Source organism: Medicago sativa, chromosome 4, assembly GCF_051527215.1.
Source record: "Medicago sativa cultivar Bolivia chromosome 4, Bolivia_mono, whole genome shotgun sequence".
Lineage (NCBI taxonomy): Eukaryota > Viridiplantae > Streptophyta > Magnoliopsida > Fabales > Fabaceae > Medicago > Medicago sativa.
Window position 1 is genome coordinate 17,464,412 of NC_140752.1, and position 26,345 is coordinate 17,490,756.

The 26,345-nt window shown below is 36.8% G+C and overlaps 1 protein-coding gene, 1 long non-coding RNA gene and 1 pseudogene across 3 annotated transcripts; 2 read left to right on the forward strand and 1 right to left on the reverse strand.

The window, feature by feature from the left end:
• Positions 1-4,847: 4,847 nt before the first annotated feature.
• Positions 4,848-5,983, forward strand: LOC146926841 (uncharacterized). The gene is made up of 3 exons (XR_015008144.1): positions 4,848-4,955; positions 5,556-5,622; positions 5,841-5,983. It is a non-coding gene; the product is annotated as an uncharacterized LOC146926841 (long non-coding RNA).
• A 978-nt stretch (positions 5,984-6,961) lies between these two features.
• LOC146926842 (protein FAR1-RELATED SEQUENCE 6-like) lies at positions 6,962-10,850 on the reverse strand (annotated as a pseudogene). Its single transcript, XR_015007938.1, has 5 exons — positions 10,844-10,850; positions 7,612-9,800; positions 7,404-7,533; positions 7,258-7,314; positions 6,962-7,170 (listed from the first exon to the last, which is right to left on the reverse strand). The product of XR_015007938.1 is annotated as a protein FAR1-RELATED SEQUENCE 6-like (transcript).
• Positions 10,851-11,048: 198 nt separating this feature from the next.
• Positions 11,049-25,248, forward strand: LOC146926843 (disease resistance protein RPP2A-like). The gene is made up of 9 exons (XM_085700292.1): positions 11,049-11,258; positions 15,546-15,967; positions 16,113-17,162; positions 17,533-17,983; positions 18,248-19,356; positions 19,507-19,571; positions 22,548-22,752; positions 22,921-23,715; positions 24,120-25,248. Exons 1-9 carry the CDS (start codon positions 11,102-11,104, stop codon positions 25,008-25,010), a joined length of 5,145 nt encoding a protein of 1,714 aa, XP_085556418.1. The 5' UTR covers positions 11,049-11,101; the 3' UTR covers positions 25,011-25,248.
• Positions 25,249-26,345: the final 1,097 nt, after the last annotated feature.

Genomic DNA, 26,345 nt, shown 5'->3' on the forward strand with positions numbered 1-26,345 from the left:
CCTCAAGTGGAATTACTCTATCTCTTATCATATTTATTTTACTTTTGTAATTTATTTAGTTTAGTTAGAATTAAACCAATCTTTGCACCCTTTTTAACTTAGAATGATAATTGATATTAAACTATCCGTGATGTCGCACTAATCCCTGTGGAGACGATACAAATACTTATCTTGTTTTTGATGCAAAACTACTTCATCAATTGCTAGGGGAGAGGGTGGAGTGGTGAAGGGTGTTGAGAGGAAGGAGGGGGGAAGGTCGATGGGTGAGGGAATAAAATTGGGCGAGATTGTGAAGAAGATGGTGAGGGAGAAAAAATTGTATCAATTTGGAAGAGGGTTGATGGAGATGAACGGTTCAAAGAGGGGAGGGAGATTGTGAGGCTTGGGATGGGGACAGAGATAGGTGGTGGTGGTGGTGGTGATAGGGGTGGTGTAGCTATGCCACGGGGGGAGGGGGGGCGATGGTGAAGCCTGTTGGCGGGAATATGGTTAAGTCGTATGCGACAATGATTCATAAAGGAATTGAACCAAAAGGTGTCGTTACTGATGGTGGGAAGCAAGTTAGTAAGTAGATTCACAATTATAGATCGACGACTGACGATTTATCTTGGGCACGACAAGGAGTGGTTGTTACTATTTTAAATATTGAAGTTATTTCGGTGATTCATACACGTATTTTCGATGCGGGGTTTGATGATTTAGACATTATTCCTTTGGGTGCTGACAAAGTATTTATTTGTAGCTTGTTGGCCAAGGCGAAGGATTTTTTTAATTTATTTTTTTTGAATCATGTGTGATGGTAAGGATGCCGTGGTCTATGAACGTGGAGCATGGGTACGTATTTATGGTATTCCTCTTCATGCTTGGAACGCACTCTTCTTTAAGTTGTGCATATTTGACTGTGGACGATTTTTATGCAGTAGAACTTCTAAGGAACATTTTGATTATGTTCGAGTTTTGTTAGCCCCTTCGTCTTTGGAATTGATTAATACAACAGATAAATTACTGGTTAATGGAGTGATGGTGAAGTTTAAAATTATTGAGGAATGAGGTTTTTCTATCGGGGAGGACGCTTGTTTGTTGGAGGACGACGATGCTTCTTAGGTATCCCGTCCAAAAAAATAATATTGATTATGAGGCTCCTTATACACGTGAGCATATCATAGAATTTGTTAATCACTTGGTTGAGGATTGGGCGGCGGAGGAAAAAGGAATATTATTTCATTATGTACTTATTGACGTGTCAACTTCAAAGGAAGTAGTCCACAAGCAAAAGAATATTACGGGTTGTGAGTCTACAAGAGATATACTACCGCATGTGGTGGAAGATGTGGATTGTGATGTTAAGAAGGCTAGTGCAGTATTTGTGGATTTGGTACCTAAAGACTCAAGTAATAATCAGACGCCGGAGTTGGGAGTGGCTATTTCATTGAGTGGAGCGGACCTTAAAGTGCCTTGTGAGAAAATTACGGTGGGGGCATCTAGATTTTTGTTGGTGGGGGAATTTGACACAATCTTAGTCTTTTCGGCTGTTTGTGGGGGCATCTAAAGGTTTGTTGGTTATGTGGGATTCTTCTGTTGTGGAGATTTGGTCTTCATGTAGCATGGATTATGGGTTGATTGTTCATGGTCGCTTTATTTTATCTGATGAAGAATTTTATCTGTTTAATATTTATACTCCTTGTGATAATGGGGCCAAGTAAGTGTTATGGAATTCCTTATATGTGCACCTTCTACGGCTGGAGGCGATTTTAATGTCGTTCCGAGTATGGAGGAGAAAAGGGCGAGGGGGTTGTTGTCTGTTATCTTGACAGAGAACCTTTTAACGATTTTATTAATGAAAAATGGCATCTAACTCACACTTATAATTGGCCTAGTAGAATCAATTCGTTGAAGGAAAGTATCTCGCTGTTGGAGGCTAAGGGAGAGGTGGAGGTGCTTACCGAGGAAGAGGTCGACGGTTTACATGGGCTGTCCTCTGATCTTCACTCTTTATCCAAGGTTATTGCTAGTATCTCGTGGCAGCAGTCGGAGATGTCATGGTTGCGTGAAGGGGATGCCAATACTAAATACTATCATGTAATTATGTCTGGTAGACGCCGTAAAAATTCTATTTCGTCTATTTTGGTGGATGGTGCTCGTGTGGAGGGTGTCTTTGATATTCGGGAGGCGGTTTTTAAGCATTCTGAAAATCATTTTAAGTCGCTTGTTGTTCACAGTCCGGGAGTGGAAAAATTATATTTTGTATGATGTCTTATGTTGAGGGTGCTAACTTGATTGTGTTGTTTTGTTTGGATGAAGTCAAGGTCGCTGTGTGGAATTACGAGAGTTTTAAACATCCTGGACCGGATGACATTCATTATGGGGTTTTTGAAAGACTTTTGGCCAAAATTGAAGGATGATAGCATGCAGTTCGTTTCGGAATTTCACTGTAATGGTCGACTTTCAAAAGGTATTAATAGCACCTTCATTGCTCTTATTCCAAAGGTTGACAATCCGTAGAGTTTGAATGAATTTTTTCCCATTGATTTAGCAGGGTGCTTGTATAAAATTCCAGAAAAAGTTTTTGCAAATAGTTTGAGGAAGGCTATGAGCACAGTTATATCTGAGACACAGTCAGTTTTGTGAAGAATGGGCAAATTCTTGACAGTATTCTTATAGATGACGCGGTAGTTGATGAGTCTCGTAAGTTAGAAAAAGACTTGTTGATGTTTAAAGTTGATTTTGAGAAAGCTTATGACTGTTGATTGGGGCTACTTTTGGATGATGTTATGGGGAGGATGGCATTTCCAACACTGTGGCATAAGTGGATGAAAGAATGTGTAGGTTTTGCAACTGCCTCGGTTTTGGTTAATGGGTGTCCTACTGATGAATTTCCCTTGCAAAGGGGGTTAAGATAAGGTGATTTGCTTTCCCCTTTTCTTTTCATCATTACAATACAAAAAATTACTCGTCATCCCCATAAACTCCGCTTTCACATTAATACCAATCAAACAACTTTTGTGAAAATTAACTTTTAGACCAAAGACCATCTCAAACCCTCGCAATAACGCCTTCAAAGTCCACCGCAGGTCATCATCAACCCACTAAATCCCTCCGCTATCAATAGGAAAAGAAAAGGAGTCAAATGATCCCCTTGTTTCAAACCCCTTTGAATATTAATTTCCTCTGTTGGACTTCCGTTAGACATACTCCTTCCAAACACACAAGCCTCCATCCACCCAATCCACTTATTACAAAAACCACACCTTCGCAACATGTATTCCAAAAAGCCCCAATCCGCGGAATCATACTCCTTTTCAAAATTTACCTTTAAAATTAAACATTCTCAGTTCGCTTTCTTTGCCAAATCAATCACCTCAGTAGCTAAAAAAACCCATTCCACAAGATGTCTCCCTTTCGAAAAAGCCAATTGGGATTTGGATATAATAGGGTGCATGACCTTTTCTAACCTAGCCTCCAACACCTTAGATAGCAACTTATACCAACTTCCCAAAAGAGAAATTGGTCTAAACTCCTTTAAAGAAACCGTACCTTTCACCTTTGGGATCAACGTCACAAAATAGGACAATAAACACCTAGGGAACACTTCATTACCATGAAATTGATCGAAGAAAATTCTCACCTGCTTTTTAATAAGATACCAAAAATGCATAAAGAAAGAAAATTAAAACCATCCGTCTCAGGCTCTTATTACCATCACTCTCCTTGACCACCTTTTCTATTTCCAACAAAGATAACGGAGCTATCAACACTCCATTCCCCTCCACATAAATAGAAGAAAAATTCACCCCATCCAACCTTGGCCTCTCCCACTCTCCACTCGAAACATGCCTCCAGAAATAATCAACCACGTCTTTTTAATCTCTGTGGGAGTTTGCACCCACACACCTGCCACCTTAAGAGCTTAAATTTCATTATGGGAGACTCTCACTGTAACGCATCGATGGAAATAGTTTGAATTAGCATTTTCTTCCTTGAGCCATTTAGATCTCGACCTTTGGAAAAACATTGATTCTTTACTTTTAAGTAAGCACCACCATTCATCAAATTTCCTCTTCCTCCTCTCCACCTCTTCATTTGTCAAAAAAAAAACCCTCTCACTCCTCTCATCAAGCTCACTAATCTCTTCTTTCAACAAAGCTAATTTAGTATCAACCTCTCCATATACGTGCCTACTCCACTCCTTTATAACAAGCTTCAACCCCTTTAGTTTTGATTTTAGAACAAACCTCTCCCACACACTCACCGTATTCCGACCCCACGCCTCCTCCACCACTTTCTTAAAAATTTTGTTATCAAGCCAAAAATTATTAAAACGGAAAGGTTTGGACCCCAATCACCACCGTCAATCTTAAGCACAATCGGACAATGATCCGACACATCCCTAGGAAGAGACCAAAGAACAATATTCCCCCAATAATCCCTCCAATCATCTGAAATAAGCGCTCTATCAATCATACTCATTGTCCTACCGTTAGGATGATATCAAGTATACTTTCTCCCCAAAATATCTACATCCTCAACCTCCACATTACCAACAAAATTATTAAAGAGATTCATTTCTAACCTTTGATCGGATGAAGAAATTAAAGAATGTTCACCCCCCTTCTTTCCTCGCTTGATGATATTGCCATGATCATTGAAGTCAAGCAACAATGTCTCTAGTTAGTGTCAATTATGGTGTTTAAGCAAAATTTTCAATATAAAATACTGAAGGACCTTATTTTTAAAAAGGGGAATGCTGGTGTGCACGGCATAATGTTTGATTTTTTTAACTTAAAAAAATAAGAATTATTGTTTGACTTATTAACTTTAAGAAAGAAAAAAACAGTGTTCTCTTTTTCAGAACCACCGTGCTCAACGTTCCAACGTTCCCAATCCAAACTTTAATCCACCAAACACTGTGTTTACTGTTTAGGATCGCAGCAGATGAAATGAAATCAAGAAAAAGGGTAATAATTTTTCTCAATCCAAACTCATCTTTTTCAATTCAGGAATGAAATTGATGAAGGGAAAATTTTAAGGTTTGCTTCAATTCCACTTTTATTCTATTGCAATTACTACATACAAAAGTTTGATTATTGATTTCTTGTATATTCACTACCTTCTTAGTACTCCATCGGTTTCTCTCTCTTTGATTTTCTATGTATTTTCTGAGTTTTTGCATTGTAGTTGATTTTAAAAGGTGTTAAATTTGTTGTTGGTTATAGATGTGGCCAAACCTTATTCAAAAATTTATAGATGGAGGACTTTATGTCATCGAAACTATGTTTCTGGAACTTACATGAACCAGTTAAAGGTCAGGTTCTGTTTTCTTAATTTGTTCTATCATATTCTTACCATTTTCTTTCATATTCCTAAGCCTTTCAGCATTGCATTGATAATGTGTGAAGGAAAAGTTTGCATTTCTTGCAGCTTTAATTAGTAGTTATAAGAAAAGAAAACAAGTGTGTATGTTAAGCTGAATTGCTAATTGTTGAAAGCACTTAAATAGAAATAGCTTATTTTTCTGGGGTCTTCATTTCTAATTGAGGGCTTTAACTTCTTAACAGTGGTTAACCTCTTTGGATTCACTTCATTCCAGGGATTAAGTTCCAAACTGACAATGAACCATTTAAGGTAAGGTAACCTTCACCCCCGCTGCCTCATGCTTATGTCTTTAAGGTAAGGTGTTCTGAATTTGAATTCTGAGTTTCATTATCTTGGAATTATCGTGCATTGACAATGTACATTTGAATTGTTATTGAACTACTATTAGAACCTTGCAAAGACATATTGTTTATTTGTCTAGAAACTAATGGCAATTGTTACAGGCTTGTTCATTTTGTGCCAAATAGGTATTTACCAAGTGGTGTCTTTTGCTCATGTATTTAGAGAGGCGAATTCCAATGCAAACAAACTAGTCAAATAGGGATAAAAAATGGAGGGCATGTGGATGACTCTGGCATGTTTGTGTATTGCTTTTGTAAACGCCTATTGATGTAACGGCATATTTGTATAAAAACTCCATATAATGTTGGTGCGGTAATGGTGCTTTATTAAAGGCTGTTAAGTGGGTGGTGTGTATTCTTTTGTATGCTGCTGTTTTGCTGTTTTGGCTATGAGTATATGACAGCCTCATTGTTGTCCGGCTGCCGTGTGTTGTTGCTGGTCCTGGGGTGTGCAGCTGTGTTCTGGCCTGCTGTGTGCGTCTGGTTTTTCAGCTGTTGGGGGGGTTTTTGGGTCTGGTTTTTCCCTCCCTGCGTGGTGTGGCTGGGTGTTTTTCTGTTGTTTTGGCTGTACCAGTTTGGCGCACATTTTTGTATTTCTGTTTTGGCCGCGAGCTTTTGTGCGTCTCGCACAATCTCGACGAGAATAAAATTTTGCTGTTTAAAAAAAAATGTATAGGCATATTGTTCTTATAGCATATTGTTAATGTTAATGTAAAGGCATATTGTTAATAGACTCATGTGAGTGGCCGTATCAAATTATAATGGTACACAAACCAATACTATGAATTAAGTACTATTATTTAAGTCACCAAAATCTGAATGATGGGTTCAGTTTGATGGATTGTAAATGGCTGCTACTTAATCAGAGAACAAAGGTATAGAATGAAAAAAAAGGAAAAAAAGCAGAGAACTTATTTTTGACAGTCACACAGGACTTGTTTTTGGCATAGTCACAACACTTGGATCCCTCCGTTATCAAAAAGGTGTCATGATCTCTAAATTGCAAGACATGTTTCTGTACTGCTAAAGTATATAACAAATACATAACACCACTCTAGGAAGCTAGCACATAACACAATCAAGAGCCTCATCACAAAGTAACAAACATGTCCACTCAAAGAGACATAAATATAAACCTCCAAAATGTGCAAAGAACAAAAGTGAGACTGAAGCTAAATTGTTTCAACACCAATAACATAAAAATCATCCAAATCAAAATATTATAATTCTAACATAAAATAAAGCTAAATAGTTGCTACTACATTCAATAACAGTACAAGCTGTAGATTCCAATTGCCATCCTAACATGTAAAATGTAGTGTCTTAATCAGTTAACACAATATAAATTTAAATAGTTTCTGCAAGTCTGCAACAATCATCTTCAACTCTCATCTCCCAAAGAAGTGGTTCATTCATGTCCTCATTCTGATGGTTTATCAACCATATGGTGTTGTGCCTACAAAAAACACATAAATGTAAGAATTGCTGATTTATATTAAAACTTGACAAGATCACTAACAGAAAGAAAAGAAGGAACCAATACCTCTAAAAGTTCTGAACATGTAATATTATGATTTATGCTTTGAGAATAATATGGGACCTGTTAAACAGTTATATTGAATCAGATACTTCCATAATATGAATATAAATGTTCAAACAAAAGTAAAGAGTGCTTGAATTTATTTGGACCTGATTTACTTCAACAAAATATTTTTGATTTGGATTGAAGGGAGCTAAATTTGCTTGAATTCTCTGTTGTGTGCCAATCCCATCAATGATTTGAGATGTAGAAAACTCAGCTTTTTCAGTTTCTTGAAGTCTAGATAGACACAGACCCTGCCACCAAAAATATAAAATTAGACATACATGCTATTACATTTAACTAGAGAAAATAAACTTGAAAAATTTCAAGGTCACCTCTTCTTGGCTAAGATAACTGTTACTCTTTTTGTTTCTATTTTGAGTTTTCTTTCTTAAAACTTTCTTCTGCACAATTTGATCAACTTTATAAGCTTTCCTTTTTGAGGGAGGACGTCCTTTACTTCGAGTTGTTGCAGGATCAAGAATTTTAGCCATCTGATTTTGAACTAAACTGTCTTCTTCTATAATGACAGAAGAACTTCCTTCACAGTTTAATTCAATTTTCAATTCGTTGATCCGATTCATCACTTTCAATAAATCATCTTCAGTATGTATCCCCACAGAAACAACTTCGTAAAAGGCATCACATGCCTTACCAACTAGTTGCAATTCAACATTTCCGGCTAAATGATCAAACCCACATTTAATAAGCGTGTGTCTCCGCTTAATATCCTTCCTCCACCTTGACAAAATATAACAAGACGGCACTGACTCAGTTTTACCTGTGAGCTGAAGAACACAAAGGATATGTCTGCATAAAATGCCTTTAAACTCAAATAAGCAGCAGGCACATTGTATTTCGAAGTCTTTCTCATTGAAGATTACCCTGATCCTTGTGTCTTTAAATCTATCATATACCTTTTTACTTTCTATAACACAAAATGTTGAATTCAAATTCTCCATTCCCTCTAAGAAAGCATTACAGTACATCATAGAAGCAATTTCAATTTGAAATTCTTTGAATTTTGCATTGGTAAATGCTTTTTGGAATTGAGACTCAAAGCCAAAAAGACTAATACAAGCAATTGTTGTATTAAATGAAACAAAATCAGCCATGCTTTCCTTTTCAATTTTATCTTTCAACGCATTGTCATATTGTTCAACAAATTGCTTCAATGTTGTCTTTGAGCTCACATACCCATCAAAGAATAAATTCATACTTTCACTTCGTTGCGTAGTTGACATTCCAGCCCAAAATGTGTCTTTAACATACACAGGAACCCAACGATATCTCTCCTCAAATAGCCCTTTCAACCATTCATTATCATGCAGTTCGTAACATTCAATCATTTTTTTCCACTTCTCCATCAAATCAGATATGCTTGAAGAATCATACACAGCATCATGCAAAAGTAATTTGATAGACTCATAATGAGAATGACTACCCAACTTTTCCGGAACCTTTTTCATTAAATGCCACAAACACCATCGATGGCGAGCTTTTGGAAAGACGACCTCAATTGCCTTCTTCATTGCTTTATCTTGGTCAGTAATTATGGCATTTGGTGCACGTCCATGCATGCATTCTAACCATGTTTTGAACAGCCAAGAAAAGGTTTCCGTATCCTCATTCGACAATAGGGCACAACCTAACAAAACTGATTGACCGTGATGATTGACTCCAACAAAAGGGGCAAAAGGCATGTCATATTTATTTGTTAAATAAGTGGTATCAAAAGTTATGACTTCACCAAAATACTCATAAGCTGCCCTACATCTCGCATCTACCCAGAATACATTTCGCAAACGACTTTTGTCATCCACATCCATCACATAATAAAATTGACTATTTTTCTTTTGCATTCTGACAAAATAGTTTTGAATAGCTTCAGCATCTCCTATCCCAAGTCGAAGCCGTCTTGCTTTGTCAATGTAATTTCTACAATCTTTTTCTCCAAATGTAAGATTATCATATCCATTTGCTTCAACAACCATAGATCGGAAATTTCTGCTTACATTAATACCAGCTTGATCATTAATATCTAACCTCCTTTTTGTATGAGGGTCCAAATTCTTATTGCATCTAAAATATCTAGATTTTGTTGGGCTTAATCCATGATTATGCTCAAGAGCAACTTTTGTAATTGTAATTTTTCCATCTAAAGACATAGACATATTTACTCTAGCCATACACTGTGCTCTTATGGTAGGATTTGGTTTCAAAAGGTTCTTTGAGTTACTCACATAGCTTCTTGCACGAGTACATCCAAGAGTAAAGTATTTTTTTTCCATCCTTTGCATTTTTTGAATTGATTTTAACAGTTCCAAAACCCATACATCTAGCATAGCTCTTGTAATATTTGGTAACTTCTTCTTCAGAACTAAATGTCATCCCAATCCTAGGTTCCTCACCTGCTTGAATAATATTTGCTTCTAAATTTTCATCATTGTTTTCATTTATGTGATCAACCTCCTCTTGGACAGAAGAAGTAGATCCCGTTTCCACTAATGCAGAAAATTTTACAAAACACAAACTTAAATTAATCAACTAAATTAACAAGTGGATATAACATGATTTCTAAATATCTAACTAGATAAAAACAATAAAAAACCAAATTATTCTTACTTGCTTTTGGAATTGGCTTGTGGAATTGAATGTTGAAACAGGGGAATCAAAGTAAAGTGATGTTTGAGGATGGAGATGCAGCGACGATATGCAGTTACAGTTGTGCGGCGAGAACCGTGGCGGTGAATACAACAGCGGCGATGGTAGAACAAACAACAACGGCGACGAAACGACAAAGGTCTGTAGAATTGGTTGTGAGATCAATCAATTAGTGGCGGTTAAATTGCATTTGGCGCTGTAAACGTGGGAGTGATTTGAGTTGCTTTTTTTATTTTATACAAAATCATTAAGAATAAAAAGGAGTGTGCGTGACTTTTACACTAAGCACGTGAATCGTGTATTGTCGTGCGTTGAAATGTGTGTGAAATAGCATTACTCTTTTAAAAATACTAAAACACCCTTATTTCTAACAACTCTTATTTTTTTTGTTGAAAGAAACTAACAAATTCTTCTTAACACGCTATATGAAAGATAGGTTTCTATTGTAGTGTGTGAAAGAAACTGTATCACTGTGAGTATGGTGGGTAAGCTGTTGTTGTTGTTGTTGTTGTGTTTTTGTTTTTATATAAAAAAAATAAAATAAAAAAAGTATAATGTTTCATTTTGATTTAGAAATAATATTTATCTATGAATATGATGTTAATTAGTTGTTTATGATAACTTAACCGCGTAGTTATGAAACAAATTGAGCTTAACCACATCAAATGTATCATATGACATTTTAAAACAATTTGTTAGAAGACTAGAGAATTTCTCCCATGTAAAAACAAATTGACAGGTAATGTTTGACAGAAGTTTTGAATTCACAATGGAATTGATATTCTATTCTCACTACTATTACTAATATAATAAAGGCCTCTCTCATTGTTATAATCACCCATTTGATTATTTCTCAGAAAAACAGGTGAAGGGTGTGTGTTACCAACCATATTTGATGTTATTATTTTGGCTATATTTAGATAATATAAGTTTAAAATAAATAGACTTTTACCAAAACAAAAATTTAAGCAATTACGTACACCTTTGACCAGCGATATTTGATGAGATGACTGAGACATAAGAAGGACTTCCAATTCAAGGAGAGTTTGTTTTCTTATCATTTCATTTCAGTTTATATCTTTTTCTTCTTGTTGTGCAATTTCAGATTCACTGATCACTTTGACCAATTTTCATTAAATCTATGTCTTTCTTCACATCCTGCTTCCATAGCCACCGCAAATTTGAAGCCACGTCTTCTACTGCTACTAATCCAAAGAGAAAGAGCTACGATGTGTACTTGAGTTTCTGCGACCAAGACCGTGATCATTATGCATTGCGACTATATGATAATCTTTTAAGTGAAAAATCAATATGGATATTACCATCAACTAGTCTTCAGGAATCCACAAATTAACGCTAAAAAACTAAGTGATTTGTTGTGAATTCGATAAAAAAAACGCACCAATAACAAACTTGATGTGTGGAGCAAGGGATAGTCAAGCAACCAAACAAAGTGTATGGAAGTTATAATTACAAACAAAAGTTGAAAACAGCGAGAGAAATAAAGAGAGAACACAAAAGAATTTGTTGACCCAGTTCGGTCCAAATTGACATAGTCTGGGGGGAGAGAGCAGCCCTCCCTTTCACTATAATGATGAGTAACTTTACAAAAGAGATATCAATCTGTTACAAGAATAAGTCTCCCACCTAATCCTACCCAAAGCCCCAATCTCTTCCCGTAATCAAGAGACTCAATCCTAACAGTGTTTTCCAAGGTGAATCAACCCCCAAAACCTAGTGTTTGTTGCCAAGAGACAAACTCTATACAAACCCTTGTTTTGTTGTTGCCTTTCTAACCCTTTTCCAGCCCCCTCTATCTCAAGGTTTACTCTGATACAAAGTCTATATTTATAGTAAAAGTATCTCCCATAAAATTGGAATAAATCTGGCCCAAAAAATACGTTTCTGAAAAATACTATCACGCAAAATCGTGCCCCGAATTCCTCCATTCGAGCTCCGATTTTTCACGTAACAAACTGCTCCCAAAAACAGCCAAAATCAGGCCCCGAACTCCACAAATCGGGCGCCGATTTTGGTCTTCTAGAAAACTTCAATTTTGCACTCCAAACTCCAATTTTGAGTCACTTCTACAACAATATCCACATTGACTATAAATTAGTGATGATGCCAATTTAACATCAACCACCATGCTGCTCTTTCCCTTGCTTCCCACTACACCATGTAGCTCCACAACCCTAACCTCTTCAACCATCGGAATGCCTTCCGCCCTTTTGAAGATCCTTGTGTCCAAACTACTCCAGGAATTTTAGGTAGTTCCACAAGTGCACACCTTAATCTCTTCAGCCATCGGAATGTCTTCCACCTTCTCGAAGATCCTTGTATCCAAACTACACTAGGAATTTCAGGTAGTTCTACAAGACTATACCATACCTCTTCAAAAGGAACATCTCCCGCTTCCTTGAAGATCTACTTGTGCCCAATCACCCTTGGCTTTTAGAGTAATCCAAGACTGATCATTATCTCCCGCCTCTCCAGACTGATCATGAATATTCTTATCACTGCCTCTCTAGGTTGATGTTGAGTGTTTAACGTCTCTCCAGACGACCACCGGTCCACTAGGCATCATTCTCAAGGTGAGAAACATCACCTTCTTCATCCTCTAAACAACACCACACCATCAGAGCACCCGCATCCTCAAGACGCAACTTAATGTTCTCCAAATCACAAATGAATTTGTTGAACTCCACAAGTTGCTCCATGATGGCCTTTGACTCTACCATCTTGAATGAGTAAAGTTGTTGCTTTAGGAATTGTCGATGAGCCAAAGACTTTGTCATGTACAAATATTCGAACTTTGACCACATCGATGTCGCGGTTGGTTCTTTCGCTACTTCTCTCAAAACTTTATCCCCGAGGCATAAGACAATGGCACTCCTGGCCTTGTCCACCATCTCGGTCTTCTCCGCTCGTGACATGTGACCGGTAACGAACCTTCACCCTTCAAACCTTTACCTTCCATAACCCAAAATCGTTATGTCCGGTAAACTTCTCAATATCCACTTCGAACCCATGGTATTTGATTATCCTTTGACCCTTGTCCCACGGTGGACGCCAATTGTTGTGAATTCGATAAAAAAACACACCAATAACAAACTTGATGCGTGGAGCAAGGGATAGTCAAGCAACCAAACAAAGTGAATGGAAGTTATAATCATAAACAAAAGTAGAAAACAGCCAGAGAAATAAAGAGAGAACAAAAAAGAATTTGTTAACCCAGTTCGGTCCAAATTGACCTAGTCTGGGGGAGAGAGCAACCCTCCATTTCACTATAATGATGAGTAACTTTACAAAAGAGATATCAATGGGTTACAAGAATAAGTCTCCAGCCTAATTCTACCCAAAGCCCCAATCTCTTCCCGTAACCAAGAGACTCAATCCTAACAGTGTTTTCCAAGGTGAATCAACCCTCAAACCCTAGTGTTTGTTGTTAAGAGACAAACTCTAGACAAACCCTAGTTTTGTTGTTGCCTTTCTAAACCCTTGTTCCAGCCCCCTCTATCTTAAGGTTTACTCTGATACAAAGTCTATATTTATAGTAAGAGTATCTCCCATAAAATTGGAACAAATCTGGCCCAAAAAATACGTTTCTGAAAAATACTGTCACGCAAAATCGAGCCCCGAATTCCTCCATTCGTGCACCGATTTTTCGCGTAACAAACTGCTCCCAAAGACAGCCAAAATCGGGCCCCGGACTCCACAAATCAGGCGTCGATTTTGGTCGTCCAGCAAATTTCAATTTTGCACTCCAAACTCCAATTTTGAGTCACTTCTACAACATGATTGATATTTGATACGTTGTAAAGTTCAGTGGAAAATAGTCATTCTTCCAAATTCCAATCTAATATTTTTCTAAGATTTTCTTACTATTCTCTTGTGGTTTTATTTTCTTGTAGATGCTAATGAACTTAAAAATTCTTAATCTTAGTCATTCTCAAGATTTGAGAACTAATAATGTTTAGCTATGAATATGATTAGTTAATTATTTCTTGTTTGTGTTAATTTACAGTGTCATTACCAAACAATTTGAGTTTTATTTTTAGGACCAAACAAATTGAGTTTAACAACAACATGTTCACATATGACATTTTAAAAGAATTTGAGAAGTTTTTTTAGGTTTAACCCTAAATTCTTTTGAAGGTGACATTGTAGTCACAAGACTATTTGATAACGAGACAACTTTAACATAATAGAATTTGAGAAGTTTTTTTAGGTTTAACCCTAAATTCTTTTGAAGGTGACATTGTAGTCACAAGACTATTTGAACGAGACAACTTTAACATAATACAATGGAATCTCTCCAATCTTTTTTTTTTTTTGTGGTGGCCGGGGTTTGAACCCCGGACCTTGCATATTTTATGTATTGTTCATACCAGTTAAGCTAAGCTCACTAGGACGGAATCTCTCCAATCTTAAAATTATTTTTTTGAAATAATATTAGCTACGAATATGATTAGTTGACTACTACTTATTTATGTTAATTAATTTAACCACGTCGCTACCAAAAGAATTGAGATTAACCGCAACATGTCCACATGACATTTTAAAAGAGTTTGATAGAGTGTGATTAGACGACTTTGAGATTTAATATTAGGCTAATCATTTCAGTTGAATTCTTCGGCTGCCAATGGAATTTCAGATTCATTTCTCGCTGTTGTGAATTTGATCGATAAAATCACACCAATAAACTTAGATGTGTGGAGCAAAGAATGAGTAATCAAGAGTAACATAGTCTTAAGCAGCAACAACAACAAATATACTTAGATATAAGTGTGTGGAGCAAAGGAATTAAAATTCATATTTAATTCATATTTTGTTAAAAAATTATAATTTATTTTTGAAGAGAATTTTATAATATTCTATACATTTCTGTACAATGCATTGTTAGGCCTAAAGTGAATTTCAGATTGAGGCCTTTTAAGTACGTTGGCAAAGAGACGTAAAAATTAAGAACAATAGTTGTGTAATTTTATTTGAAGCATATCAGACACTAAATATATGGGTATCGCTACCAAACATAGTTCGAACATTACAGAGCCCTCACCCTAGAATCTATTGTACTTTTAATTTGAATTTATTTTTAATTCTAAAATAAGTTAGTAGTAATTATTATGGTTATTATGGTTATGTTTGAAAATATATATATATATATATATATATATATATATATATATATATATATATATATATATATATATATAGTAATAAATGTTTTTTTATATATAAAATGGGACCCAGGGAGTAATACTGTAATAGTTCTATAGTTTATTTAATATTCAGACGACTTTTGACATGTTCCAGAATTAATTTAAGATCACCTTGCCTCAATCATATCAGTTGAATTATTATTCTGGAAGAAGAAGAAGAAGAAGAAGAAGAAGAAGAAGAAGAAGAATAACTGGTCAGTATGAAGAAATTTTTATCATCAAAACAATCCTTCTCTCCCTTTAGACGCCACAAATCTGAGCCTAACTATAGAACTACTCATCCAAAGAAGAAGAGGTACAATGTATTCTTGAGTTTCTGCACTCAAGACATGGGTTATTTTCTTTCGTGTCTCGATACAGCTCTTAGTTCAGAACCTGGAATCGTTGTTTTTGGGGTCAGTGAGAGGTTTGAACATGGAGAACAGGAAGAGTCAGTGCTGAATGCAATTGGAGACTGCAAAATTGCTATAATAGTATTTTCAAGAAAATACGTTCATTCAATATCGTGTCTTCAAAATTTGGAGAAACTAACCGAGTGTTGCCGGACCTTAGATTTGGTTGTTCTGCCTGTGTTCTATGATGGTGTCAATCCCTCATACGGAAGTTTAAAGGGTGGTATGTTTGGAGGAGACGCTTTTCATGATTTTCTCAATAGAATCTCAGTGGAGGTAATCACTAAAGAAGAAGACAAGCTCATGACCTGGGTTGAAGCGATCACTAAAGCTAACAAATATTTAGGATCAAGTGATCTCATACACAAACCCGTATACAGGTATTTTCAGGTTCTTTTTAAAATAGTTGAGACTTGCAATTTTCATTTTAAGTTTAAACCTTTTTTTTTTTACCTATGCACATGTTGGAGAATCGTTATACATGTAATCGTCTCTTTTTCATATATTATACAGGTATGAATATGCATTGACTAAGGAATATATTAAGGATATAGTTGAACATGTTACATGTGTGATAAACAAGAATAGTGATTTTTGTGCAAATTCCTGTACACCCAGTGTAAAATCTGGTGTGCAAGATGTGATTCAACTATTGAAACAATCAAAAAGTCCTCTCATAATAGGGATATGGGGGATGACAGGGATTGGCAAATCAACCATTGCCAAAGCCATTTGTGATCAAATTGGTCTTTACTTTGAGCACAAGTGCTTCCTTGGAAACGTTGGGGGAATTTGGGGACAAAGTTATGGTCATCAAGTTTCGTTACAAGAGAAACTTCTAGCTACAATTGATGGACCAACTGAAATAAAGGTACCTCTAGCTACAATTGAAGCAGGAAGAGAGATGTTAAAACAAAGCCTTCGACATAAAAAGGTACTTATTGTACTTGACAATGTTGATAAATTTGAGCAGCTAAAGGCTTTGTGCAGAAGTCGGGAATGGTTTGGAGCAGGTAGCAAAATAATCATCACAACAAGAGATAGACATCTACTCAAGGAGCATGGAGTTGACCATATATATAGAGTGAAAGAAATGAACGAAACTGAGTCACTTGAGGTTTTGAATCAGGGTGCATTCAACCAAGCAACTTCTGGAGACGATTTTACTGAAATTTCCACACAAGTAGTTGCTTATTCTAGGGGATTGCCTCTTGCTCTTAAAGAACTTGGGAAATTTTTGCATGGAAAAAATGTACTTGAATGGAAGGGTGTGTTGAGAAGTCTCCAAAGATTTTCCATTCCTGCTCCACAACTACTAGAAGCTCTAGAAAAGAGTTTTAGTGGTTTGAGTGATGAAGAGAAACAAATATTCCTTGATATAGCATATTTCTTTAATGGGATGGACCAAAATGATGTACTCCATACATTAAATAGGTCAACACAATCGGCAGATCTTCAAATAAGTCTCCTTACAGACAAGAGCCTTTTAACCATTGATGAGAATGACAAGCTTAAAGTGCATGTTCTGCTACAAGCCATGGCAAGAGATGTCATTAAGAGAGAATCAAGTAATAAGACTGATCAGGTGAGTGGTACTGTGTGTGTGTGTGTGTGTGTGTGTGTGTGTGTGTGTGTGTGTGTGTGTGTGTGTGTGTGTGTGTGATTTTGATGCTAGCTCTATTTGATGTATCACCAATGTATTTATTTTTTTGGGTCCAAACTATATAACAGAAAAGGAAGCAAAGAGATCATTGATAAAAACAGTTTGCTAACATCTGGTTTCATAATCATCATAAGAACATCAGAAGTTAATTAATATGACTCTAAATTGATAATTAATAACAAAATAAACTGTGGCTAACCATTGATGATTTATCATTGGCATCAAGAATCTCATCAACCATATATCTAAGCTATGATTTTCTTTTTTTCTTTTCTTTAATTTGATGTTTCAGCCAAAGATGTATGATGTGTTCTTGAGTTTCAGAGGGGAAGACAATCGGGCAAAGTTTGTGTCGCATCTCTATTCCTTTCTTCAAAATGCTGGGATTTATGTTTTCAAAGACGATGATGAGATTCAACGAGGAGATCATATCTCAATCTCACTTTTGCGAGCAATTGGACAGTCTAGAATTGCTATTGTTGTTTTGTCTACAAATTATGCTCATTCAAGATGGTGTATGTTAGAGTTGCAGAAGATAATGGAAATTGGCAGAAACAGGGGTCTGGTCGTTGTGCCAGTTTTCTATGAGGTAGCTCCCTCAGAAGTACATCATCAGGAAGGTCAATTTGGGAAAGCTTTTGATGATCTTATGTCAACAATTTCAGTGGATGAATCCACAAAGACTAATTGGAAAAGTGAGCTTTTTGATATTGGTGGTATAGCTGGGTTTGTCCTCATAGTGACCATTTTAAAATTTACCTTCTTTTATAACACAACTAAGATATCAGAACATGCATGTGAAGTCATAGACTTACTAGAGATTCATAAACAACTGTGGAGTGCCTTTTGGAGTACCAGTAATAAAGGTTACAGTAAATCATGCTAAACTAAATTAACTCAACTTCTAATAAATGAAAATAGATTTCTATTTTACCGATTCTTCTGCACGTATAAAATAGAAGCATACGTTGGAGAATACTTATGTACATACAATTGTTTCATATTTTATAGGAATGAAAATGCTGATATCAAGAATATTGTTGAACGTGTCACCTGTTTGCTAGATAGGACAGAGTTATTTGTTGCTGAACATCCAGTGGGTTTAGAATCTCGTGTGGAAGCTGCGACTAAGCTGCTAAACATCAAAAACTCAAAAGATGTTTTAATTCTAGGGATATGGGGAATGGGGGGTATGGGTAAAACAACCCTTGCCAAAGCCATTTATAATCAAATTGGGAGCAAATTTGAGGGAAGGAGTTTTCTTCTGAACATTAGGGAAGTTTGGGAGACAGATACTAATCAAGTTTCTCTACAGCAACAGATACTTCATGATGTTTACAAATCATTGACATTCAATATACGTGATATAGAATCAGGGAAAAATATATTGAAGGAAAGACTTGCCCAGAATAGGGTACTTCTTGTGCTTGATGATGTGAACGAATTGGAGCAGCTAAAGGCTTTGTGTGGTAGCCAAGAATGGTTTGGTTCAGGGAGTAGAATAATAATCACAACAAGAGACATGCATCTTCTTAGATTGTGTGAAGTTTATCAAGTGTATACAATAGAAGAAATGGACGAAAGTGAATCACTTAACCTTTTCAGTTGGCATGCATTCAAGCAACCAAGTCCGACAGAAGATTTTGCTACACATTCAACAGATGTGATTGCTTATTCTGGGAGATTGCCACTAGCACTTGAAGTCCTTGGGTCCTATCTATCTGACTGTGAAATAACAGAGTGGCATAAAGTCTTGGCGAAACTCAAATGTATTCCTCATGATCAAGTACAGGAGAAACTAAAAGTAAGCTTCGATGGTTTAAAAGATTTTACAGAGAAACAAATATTCCTTGACATTGCTTGTTTCTTTATTGGAATGGACAAAAATGATGTAATACAAATATTAAATGGGTGCGGATTTTTTGCTGATATTGGAATTAAAGTCCTTGTTGAGCGAGCCCTTGTAACTGTTGACAACAGAAACAAGCTTAGAATGCATGATCTGTTGAGAGATATGGGAAGACAAATAATTTATGAGGAAGCACCATCAGATCCTGAGAAGCGCAGTAGGTTATGGCGCCATGGGGACGTGTTTGATATATTAGAAAAGCATAAGGTAATTACTAATTAGAAAAACTTCTTGTATAGTTTATATATGTTATAGAAATATACAACAAAGAGAACTAAAAATTTATGAAAATTAGTTTCATTCAAAATTAATCTTTTTTTTATTTCTATGATTTTTTATTTATTTTTTTAATTTCAGGGAACAGAAGCTGTCAAGGGACTGGCTTTAGAGTTTCCAAGGAAAGATTGTCTGGAAACCAAAGCATTTTGTTGTGAAAGTGACTCAAAATTGGAGTTTGGAGGCCAAAATTGATGTTTGCTGAAAGTACAAATCGGTGGCCGATTTGGAAAATCGGTGGCCGATTTTGGATGCCTTTTGGGAGGCTTTCTGTTCGGGAAAAATCGGTGGCCGATTTGGAAAATCGGTGGCCGATTTCGCGTGCTGTTATTTTTCAGAAACGTATTTTTTGGGCCAGATTTGTTACAATTTTATGGGAGTTTCTTTTACTATAAATATAGGCCTTGTATCAGACTATTTTGAGAGATAGAGGGGGCTGAAACAAGGGTTTAGAAATCAAACTAGGGTTTGTATAGAGTTTGTCTCTTGGCAACAAACTAGGGTTTGAAGGTTGATTCACCTTGGGAAACACTATTAGGATTGAGTCTCTTGGTTACGGGAAGAGGCTGGGATTTGGGTAGAATTAGGCGGGAGACTTATTCTTGTAACCCATTGAAATCTCTTTTGTAACGTTACTCATCATATAGTGGAACGGAGGGCTGCTCTCTCCCCCAGACTAGGTCAATTTGGACCGAACTGGGTAAACAGATTCTTTGTGTTCTCTCTTCCTTTTTTTTCTCGCTGTTGTTTTCTACTTTTGGCTTGTGTTAATTGTTCCATACACTTTGATTTTGGTTGCTTAATTATCCCTTGCTCCACACATCAAGTTGTTATTGGTGTGAGTTTTTCATCGAATTCCGCAACAATTGGCGCCCACCGTGGGGCAAAGGTCAAAGGATAATCTAGTACCATGGGTTCAAAGTGGGATATTGAGAAGTTTACCGGAGATAACGATTTTGGGTTATGGAAGGTAAAGATGGAAGCGGTGTTAATACAGCAGAAGTGTGAGAAAGCTTTGAAGGGTGAAGGTTCGTTACCGGTCACCATGTCACGAGCGGAGAAGACCGAGATGGTGGACAAGGCCAGGAGTGTCATTGTCTTGTGCCTCGGAGATAAAGTTTTGAGAGAAGTAGCAAAGGAACCAACCGCGGCATCGATGTGGGCAAAGTTGGAATCTTTGTATATGACAAAGTCTTTGGCTCATCGGCAATTCCTAAAGCAACAACTCTACTCATTCAAGATGGTGGAGTCAAAGGCTATCATGGAGCAACTTACGGAGTTCAACAAAATCCTTGATGACTTGGAGAATATTGAGGTGAATCTTGAGGATGAAGATAAAGCTATACTCTTGTTGTGTGCTCTACCTAGATCTTTTGAATCGTTTAAAGATACCATGCTCTATGGAAAAGAAGGCACTGTTACCTTGGAAGAAGTTCAAGCGGCTTTGAGAACCAAGGAGTTGACTAAGTCGAAGGACTTGAGAGTTGATGAAAACGGGAAGGCCTAAGTGTTTCAAGAGGGAATGGTGGAGGTAGAGGTAACCGGGGAAAGAGTAGTAACAAGACAAAGTTTAAATGCTTTAAGTGTAACAAGATGGGTCACTTCAAGAAGGATTGTCCGGAGATTGGTAATTCCGTACAAATTGTCTCTGAGGGTTATGAGGATGCAGGTGCTCTGATGGTGTGGTGTTGTTTAGAGGATGAAGGTGATGTTTCTCACCTTGGGGGTGATGCCTGGTAGAGCGGTGATCGTCTGGAGAGACGTTAAACACTCAACATCAGCCTGGAGAGGCGGTGGTAAGAATACTCATGATCTACCGGTTGAGGTGGAGGTTCAAGGAAGACATAGTGGGATGTACTCATTTGCTAGTTGAGAGGTTGGAAGCTCAGCTTTAGGTGGAGTTGAACACACCGGGAGTGGTACGACTATGGAGGACCTTGGGTGCTATGCTCTAGTGGTGAGCAAGGGTTTTCTTCATGAAGACGGAAGGCATTCCGGAGGTTGAAGAATGTATTGCACGGCTTGTGGAATTACCCTAAAAGTCCAAGGGTGATTGGATGCAAGGTGATCTTCAAGGAAGCGGGAGATGTCTCGTATTGAAGAGGTATGGTGTAGTCTTGTAGAACTACCTGAAATTCCTAGTGTAGTTTGGATACAAGGATCTTCAAAGGGGCGGAAGACATTCCGATGGCTGAAGAGGTTAAGGTGTGTACTTGTGGAACTACCTAAAATTCCTTGAGTAGTTTGGACACAAGGATCTTCAAAGGGGCGGAAGGCATTCCGATGATTGAAGAGATTAGGGTGCAAACTTGTGGAGCTACTTGGCGTAGTGGGAAGCAAGGGAAAGAGCAGCAAGGTGTTGATGTTAAATGGGCATCATCACTAATTTGGAGTCAAGGTGGAGATTGTTGTGAAAGTGACTCAAAATTGGAGTTTGGAGGCCAAAATTGATGTTTGCTGAAAGTACAAATCGGTGGCCGATTTGGAAAATTGGTGGCCGATTTTGGCTGCCTTTTGGGAGGCTTTCTGTTCGGGAAAAATCGGTGGCCGATTTGGAAAATCGGTGGCCGATTTCGCGTGCTGTTATTTTTCAGAAACGTATTTTTTGGGCCAGATTTGTTACAATTTTATGGGAGTTTCTTTTACTATAAATATAGGCCTTGTATCAGACTATTTTGAGAGATAGAGGGGGCTGAAACAAGGGTTTAGAAATCAAACTAGGGTTTGTATAGAGTTTGTCTCTTGGCAACAAACTAGGGTTTGAAGGTTGATTCACCTTGGGAAACACTATTAGGATTGAGTCTCTTGGTTACGGGAAGAGGCTGGGATTTGGGTAGAATTAGGCGGGAGACTTATTCTTGTAACCCATTGAAATCTCTTTTGTAACGTTACTCATCATATAGTGGAACGGAGGGCTGCTCTCTCCCCCAGACTAGGTCAATTTGGACCGAACTGGGTAAACAGATTCTTTGTGTTCTCTCTTCCTTTTTTTTCTCGCTGTTGTTTTCTACTTTTGGCTTGTGTTAATTGTTCCATACACTTTGATTTTGGTTGCTTAATTATCCCTTGCTCCACACATCAAGTTGTTATTGGTGTGAGTTTTTCATCGAATTCCGCAACACATTTAAAAAGATGAACAAACTCAGATTGCTTCGCCTCGCTAGGGTGAAGCTTAATGGAGATTTTAAATATCTTTCAGAAGATCTTAAGTGGCTGTACTGGCATGGATTTCCAGAAAGCTACACTCCAGCAGAGTTTCGACAAGGAAGTCTAGTTTCCGTTGAATTAAAATATAGTAAGCTCAAACAAATATGGAACAAGAGCCAGGTACAAAATCTGTTTAATATTTGCTCATGAAAGAAAATTCAATAACAAAGTTCTTGGTATATCCATGTGCCAAGGTTTAGAGGAAAATAGACATTTTTCCAAATTCCTTTTTTTTTTCTTTCTAAGCTTCTCTTACTATTATTCTCTTGCGCTTTTATTTTTTTGCAGATGCTAGAAAATCTAAAAATTCTTAATCTTAGTCATTCTCTAGATTTGACTGAAACCCCAGACTTTTCATACTTACCTAATCTTGAAAAGCTGGTGCTCAAAAACTGTCCAAGTTTGTCTACAGTCTCCCATAGCATTGGATCTCTACATAAAATTCTTCTGATAAATTTGAAAGACTGCACAGGTCTTCGCAAACTTCCAAGAAGCATCTATGAATTAAAATCTCTAGAAACATTGATTCTTTCTGGATGTTCCATGATTGACAAATTGGAGGAGGACTTGGAACAAATGGAATCTTTGATTACCTTGATTGCTGATAAGACTGCTATAACAAAAGTGCCATTTTCAATAGTAAGATTGAAAAGCATTGGATATATTTCTTTTGGTGGCTTTGAAGGATTTTCACGTGATGTATTCCCTTCTCTCATTCGGTCTTGGATGTCGCCGTCAAATAATGTGATATCCCTAGTTCAAACATTTGTGTCCGTGTCATCACTTGGTAATTCTAAGGACCTTCAAAAACTTCGAATTCTTTATGTCGAGTGTGGTTCAGATCTACAACTAACGCAAGATATAGCAAGATTTTTGGATGTATTAAAAACCACAAGTTGTCAGAAACTGGAAGCAAGTTCAAGTTCAGTTGGAATAAACTCTGATATGTATGCTTCTCCCTCAATTGATGATTGCCTCGGTCAACTTCACACTTCAAAGTCAAAAAATCACTTTAAATCTCTCTTAATTCAAATGGGAACAAACTGTCAAGTCTCCAATATTGCTGGAGGCAGTGTTTTACAGGTTTGAATATCTTTTCGGCATATCTAGTTTTTAAAAAAGTAACCTGGGATTTTGTTTGCTGCCTTAAAATATATTTTTCTAACAAATTATTTCATCCTTAATTTGAATCAGACACAAATTTAATTCTTTTCAAACTCATTTTGCATTAGTAGTTTGTGAAATGGGTGTCATCAGAGAGCTCAGGGCTGATTTTGTCAAACATATTTCAAATCAAGAATTAACTTACAAGCAAAGTACATTTTAAGGGAAAAAATACCTTTTTTAAACGATACATATATTGGATATATAATTTCGTATATCTTAAGCAAGGATGTTAAAATAAATTACATTTATATAATGTACTTTTTTGTTTGGATTCTCTAAATTTTTAGTTTGAGGCATTTAAACATTTCTCCATTTTCCAGACTGCAGTGGATACTTGGGATTCGTTTTTGCTTCCCTGTGACAATAGTTCTGAATGGTCAAGCTTTAGTTGCAAAGGTTGTTCCATAATATTTGATATCCCACCAATGAAAGGGCGAAACCTGAAGAGTATGATGTTGTTCATCGTCTATTACTCTCTCCCGGAGAACATAACAACATCAGAAGGTTGCCAAGGTGTGTTGATCATAAATCACACGAAGACAACCATTCATTTCTATAAAAGAGATACACTAACCTCTTTTGGCCATGAGGATTGGCAGACAATAACGTCAAATCTAGAACCTGGTAACAAATTGGAGGTTATGGTTGTTTTGGAGAAAGGTTTCATTGTTGACAAGACTACAATATCTCTCTTATACTCTGAACCAGTCAACAAAAAAATGGAACATTACCATGTAGTAGAGGGTGAGGATGTTAATATTGTTTCTGGAAATGATGATTATAATGTCGATGTTTCTGGTGGTGATGATGAAACCATCAATCGCTTTGGAGAGGAAACTATGAACCACATCCAGATTACCAAGCACGGCGATGGGTTATGTGTTGATATCGTGGGACCGATACAGCTGGTACCACATGATCTTGACCAGCCTGTAGAGGCAGTAGCCGAGGAGATTCATCCAGCTGAAGAACAGCGTGATCAGGAGCACCATGTTCCTCCACCTGAGTGTGAGCCTGAGCAGCATGCAACAGTAGTATCTGCAACCATAGAACCTAATCTAGGCGCTCAGATTTTGGATGCCATCAGAGAGCTCAGGGCTGATTTTGTCAGACACGAGCAGACTGTTACAGCTAGGTTCAATACAGTAGAGGTGAGATTAGAGGAGCTTGCTGATGTCGTTACCCAGATACAGGGTGACGTAGAAAGTTAGACGTAGGATTCTATTCTTGGTTTGGTTTGATGTTGCTCTTTTTTTTTCTTTCTATAATGACTAGGGGATTAGTATTGTACACCCTATGTACTTTTAGTTGTACTTGATCTTTTTTCTTATGATATCAGTAGTTTATTCATACCAATTTCAGTGTTCTATCGTTATATGAATTCTTAGTTCTTACTATTTTGTATATACAAATTCAAATTGAATTTAGAATTCATTTCGTTGTTCTGTCCATCTTGGTTCAATTATGTCACAGATTTCTTACTGCTAACCAGTTAGGTAATAATTCTAATTGATTAACATCAACTTTATGTTAAACTTATTAATTAAGTGTTGGGTATAATTATTATGTTTGTTTACATAAGAAAACTTGGTGCATTTTTTTTTTGGTAATAAAAACTTAATACATTTTTATTCATAATAATTGTACAGATACAAGATGGAATTCTAATAAAAATGTGGAAACTAGCATGACATGGAGCTACCCAAGCTAAACTATGAGCAATTTCATTGGTTTGTCTCCTAATGAACTTCACATCAGAGTTCACTAAATCAGAAGCGAGCAGACGTTTGTAGTCATTGATAATTGCACTAAAGTCAGAAACACCATGATTATTACCGTAGATGTTGTAAACTACTATTTTGGAGTCCTCATTGACCAATTGAAGATCACAGACCCATTGAAGGGCAGAGAGAATACCTGACACCTCCCCCATGCCCGCGTCTACCTACTTTGTCTCATCTCGGCCCTCATCTTGACGGAAGCTTTGATTCCTAAGGACTTGTGCGTTTTCCCATCTGGTTAGGAGATTTCTTGCTATATCGCAAATTTTTTGGGAGGATTCGACTGTGTCATTCTATAATTTGGTATTCCTACGCTTCCATAAACTCCATAAGGTGACCCCAAAAACTTGATTTTGATGTGCGTCAGGCTTCAATGTAACAAGCCCAAATTTTGAAACTTTAACTTATGAAACTCTTCGTCAAAAAGATGATTTTTTTTCCTCTCAAAAATAATAAAAGTAACTAAAAACTCATAGGTTTCAACAGAATAAATAAATTTCTCATCGATTTTAAAAATAGTAAATCAGAGTTGTCTTACATCAAAAATATATAATTAACAGGCTGAGGTTTTCTGGAATTTGTGGCTACCTAAGCATTCCTTCATGCTATACACTTCCCTTTGAATATCCATGCAAGCAATCACCTCCTTTGAACTTTTGACAAACCATTGGTGAAATCTTTGTTACTAAACTGGTAAAATTCAAGAAAAAGCAAGTTCATTAATAATAGACAAAATTAGATGCAATACAAAAGATATCGGGCATA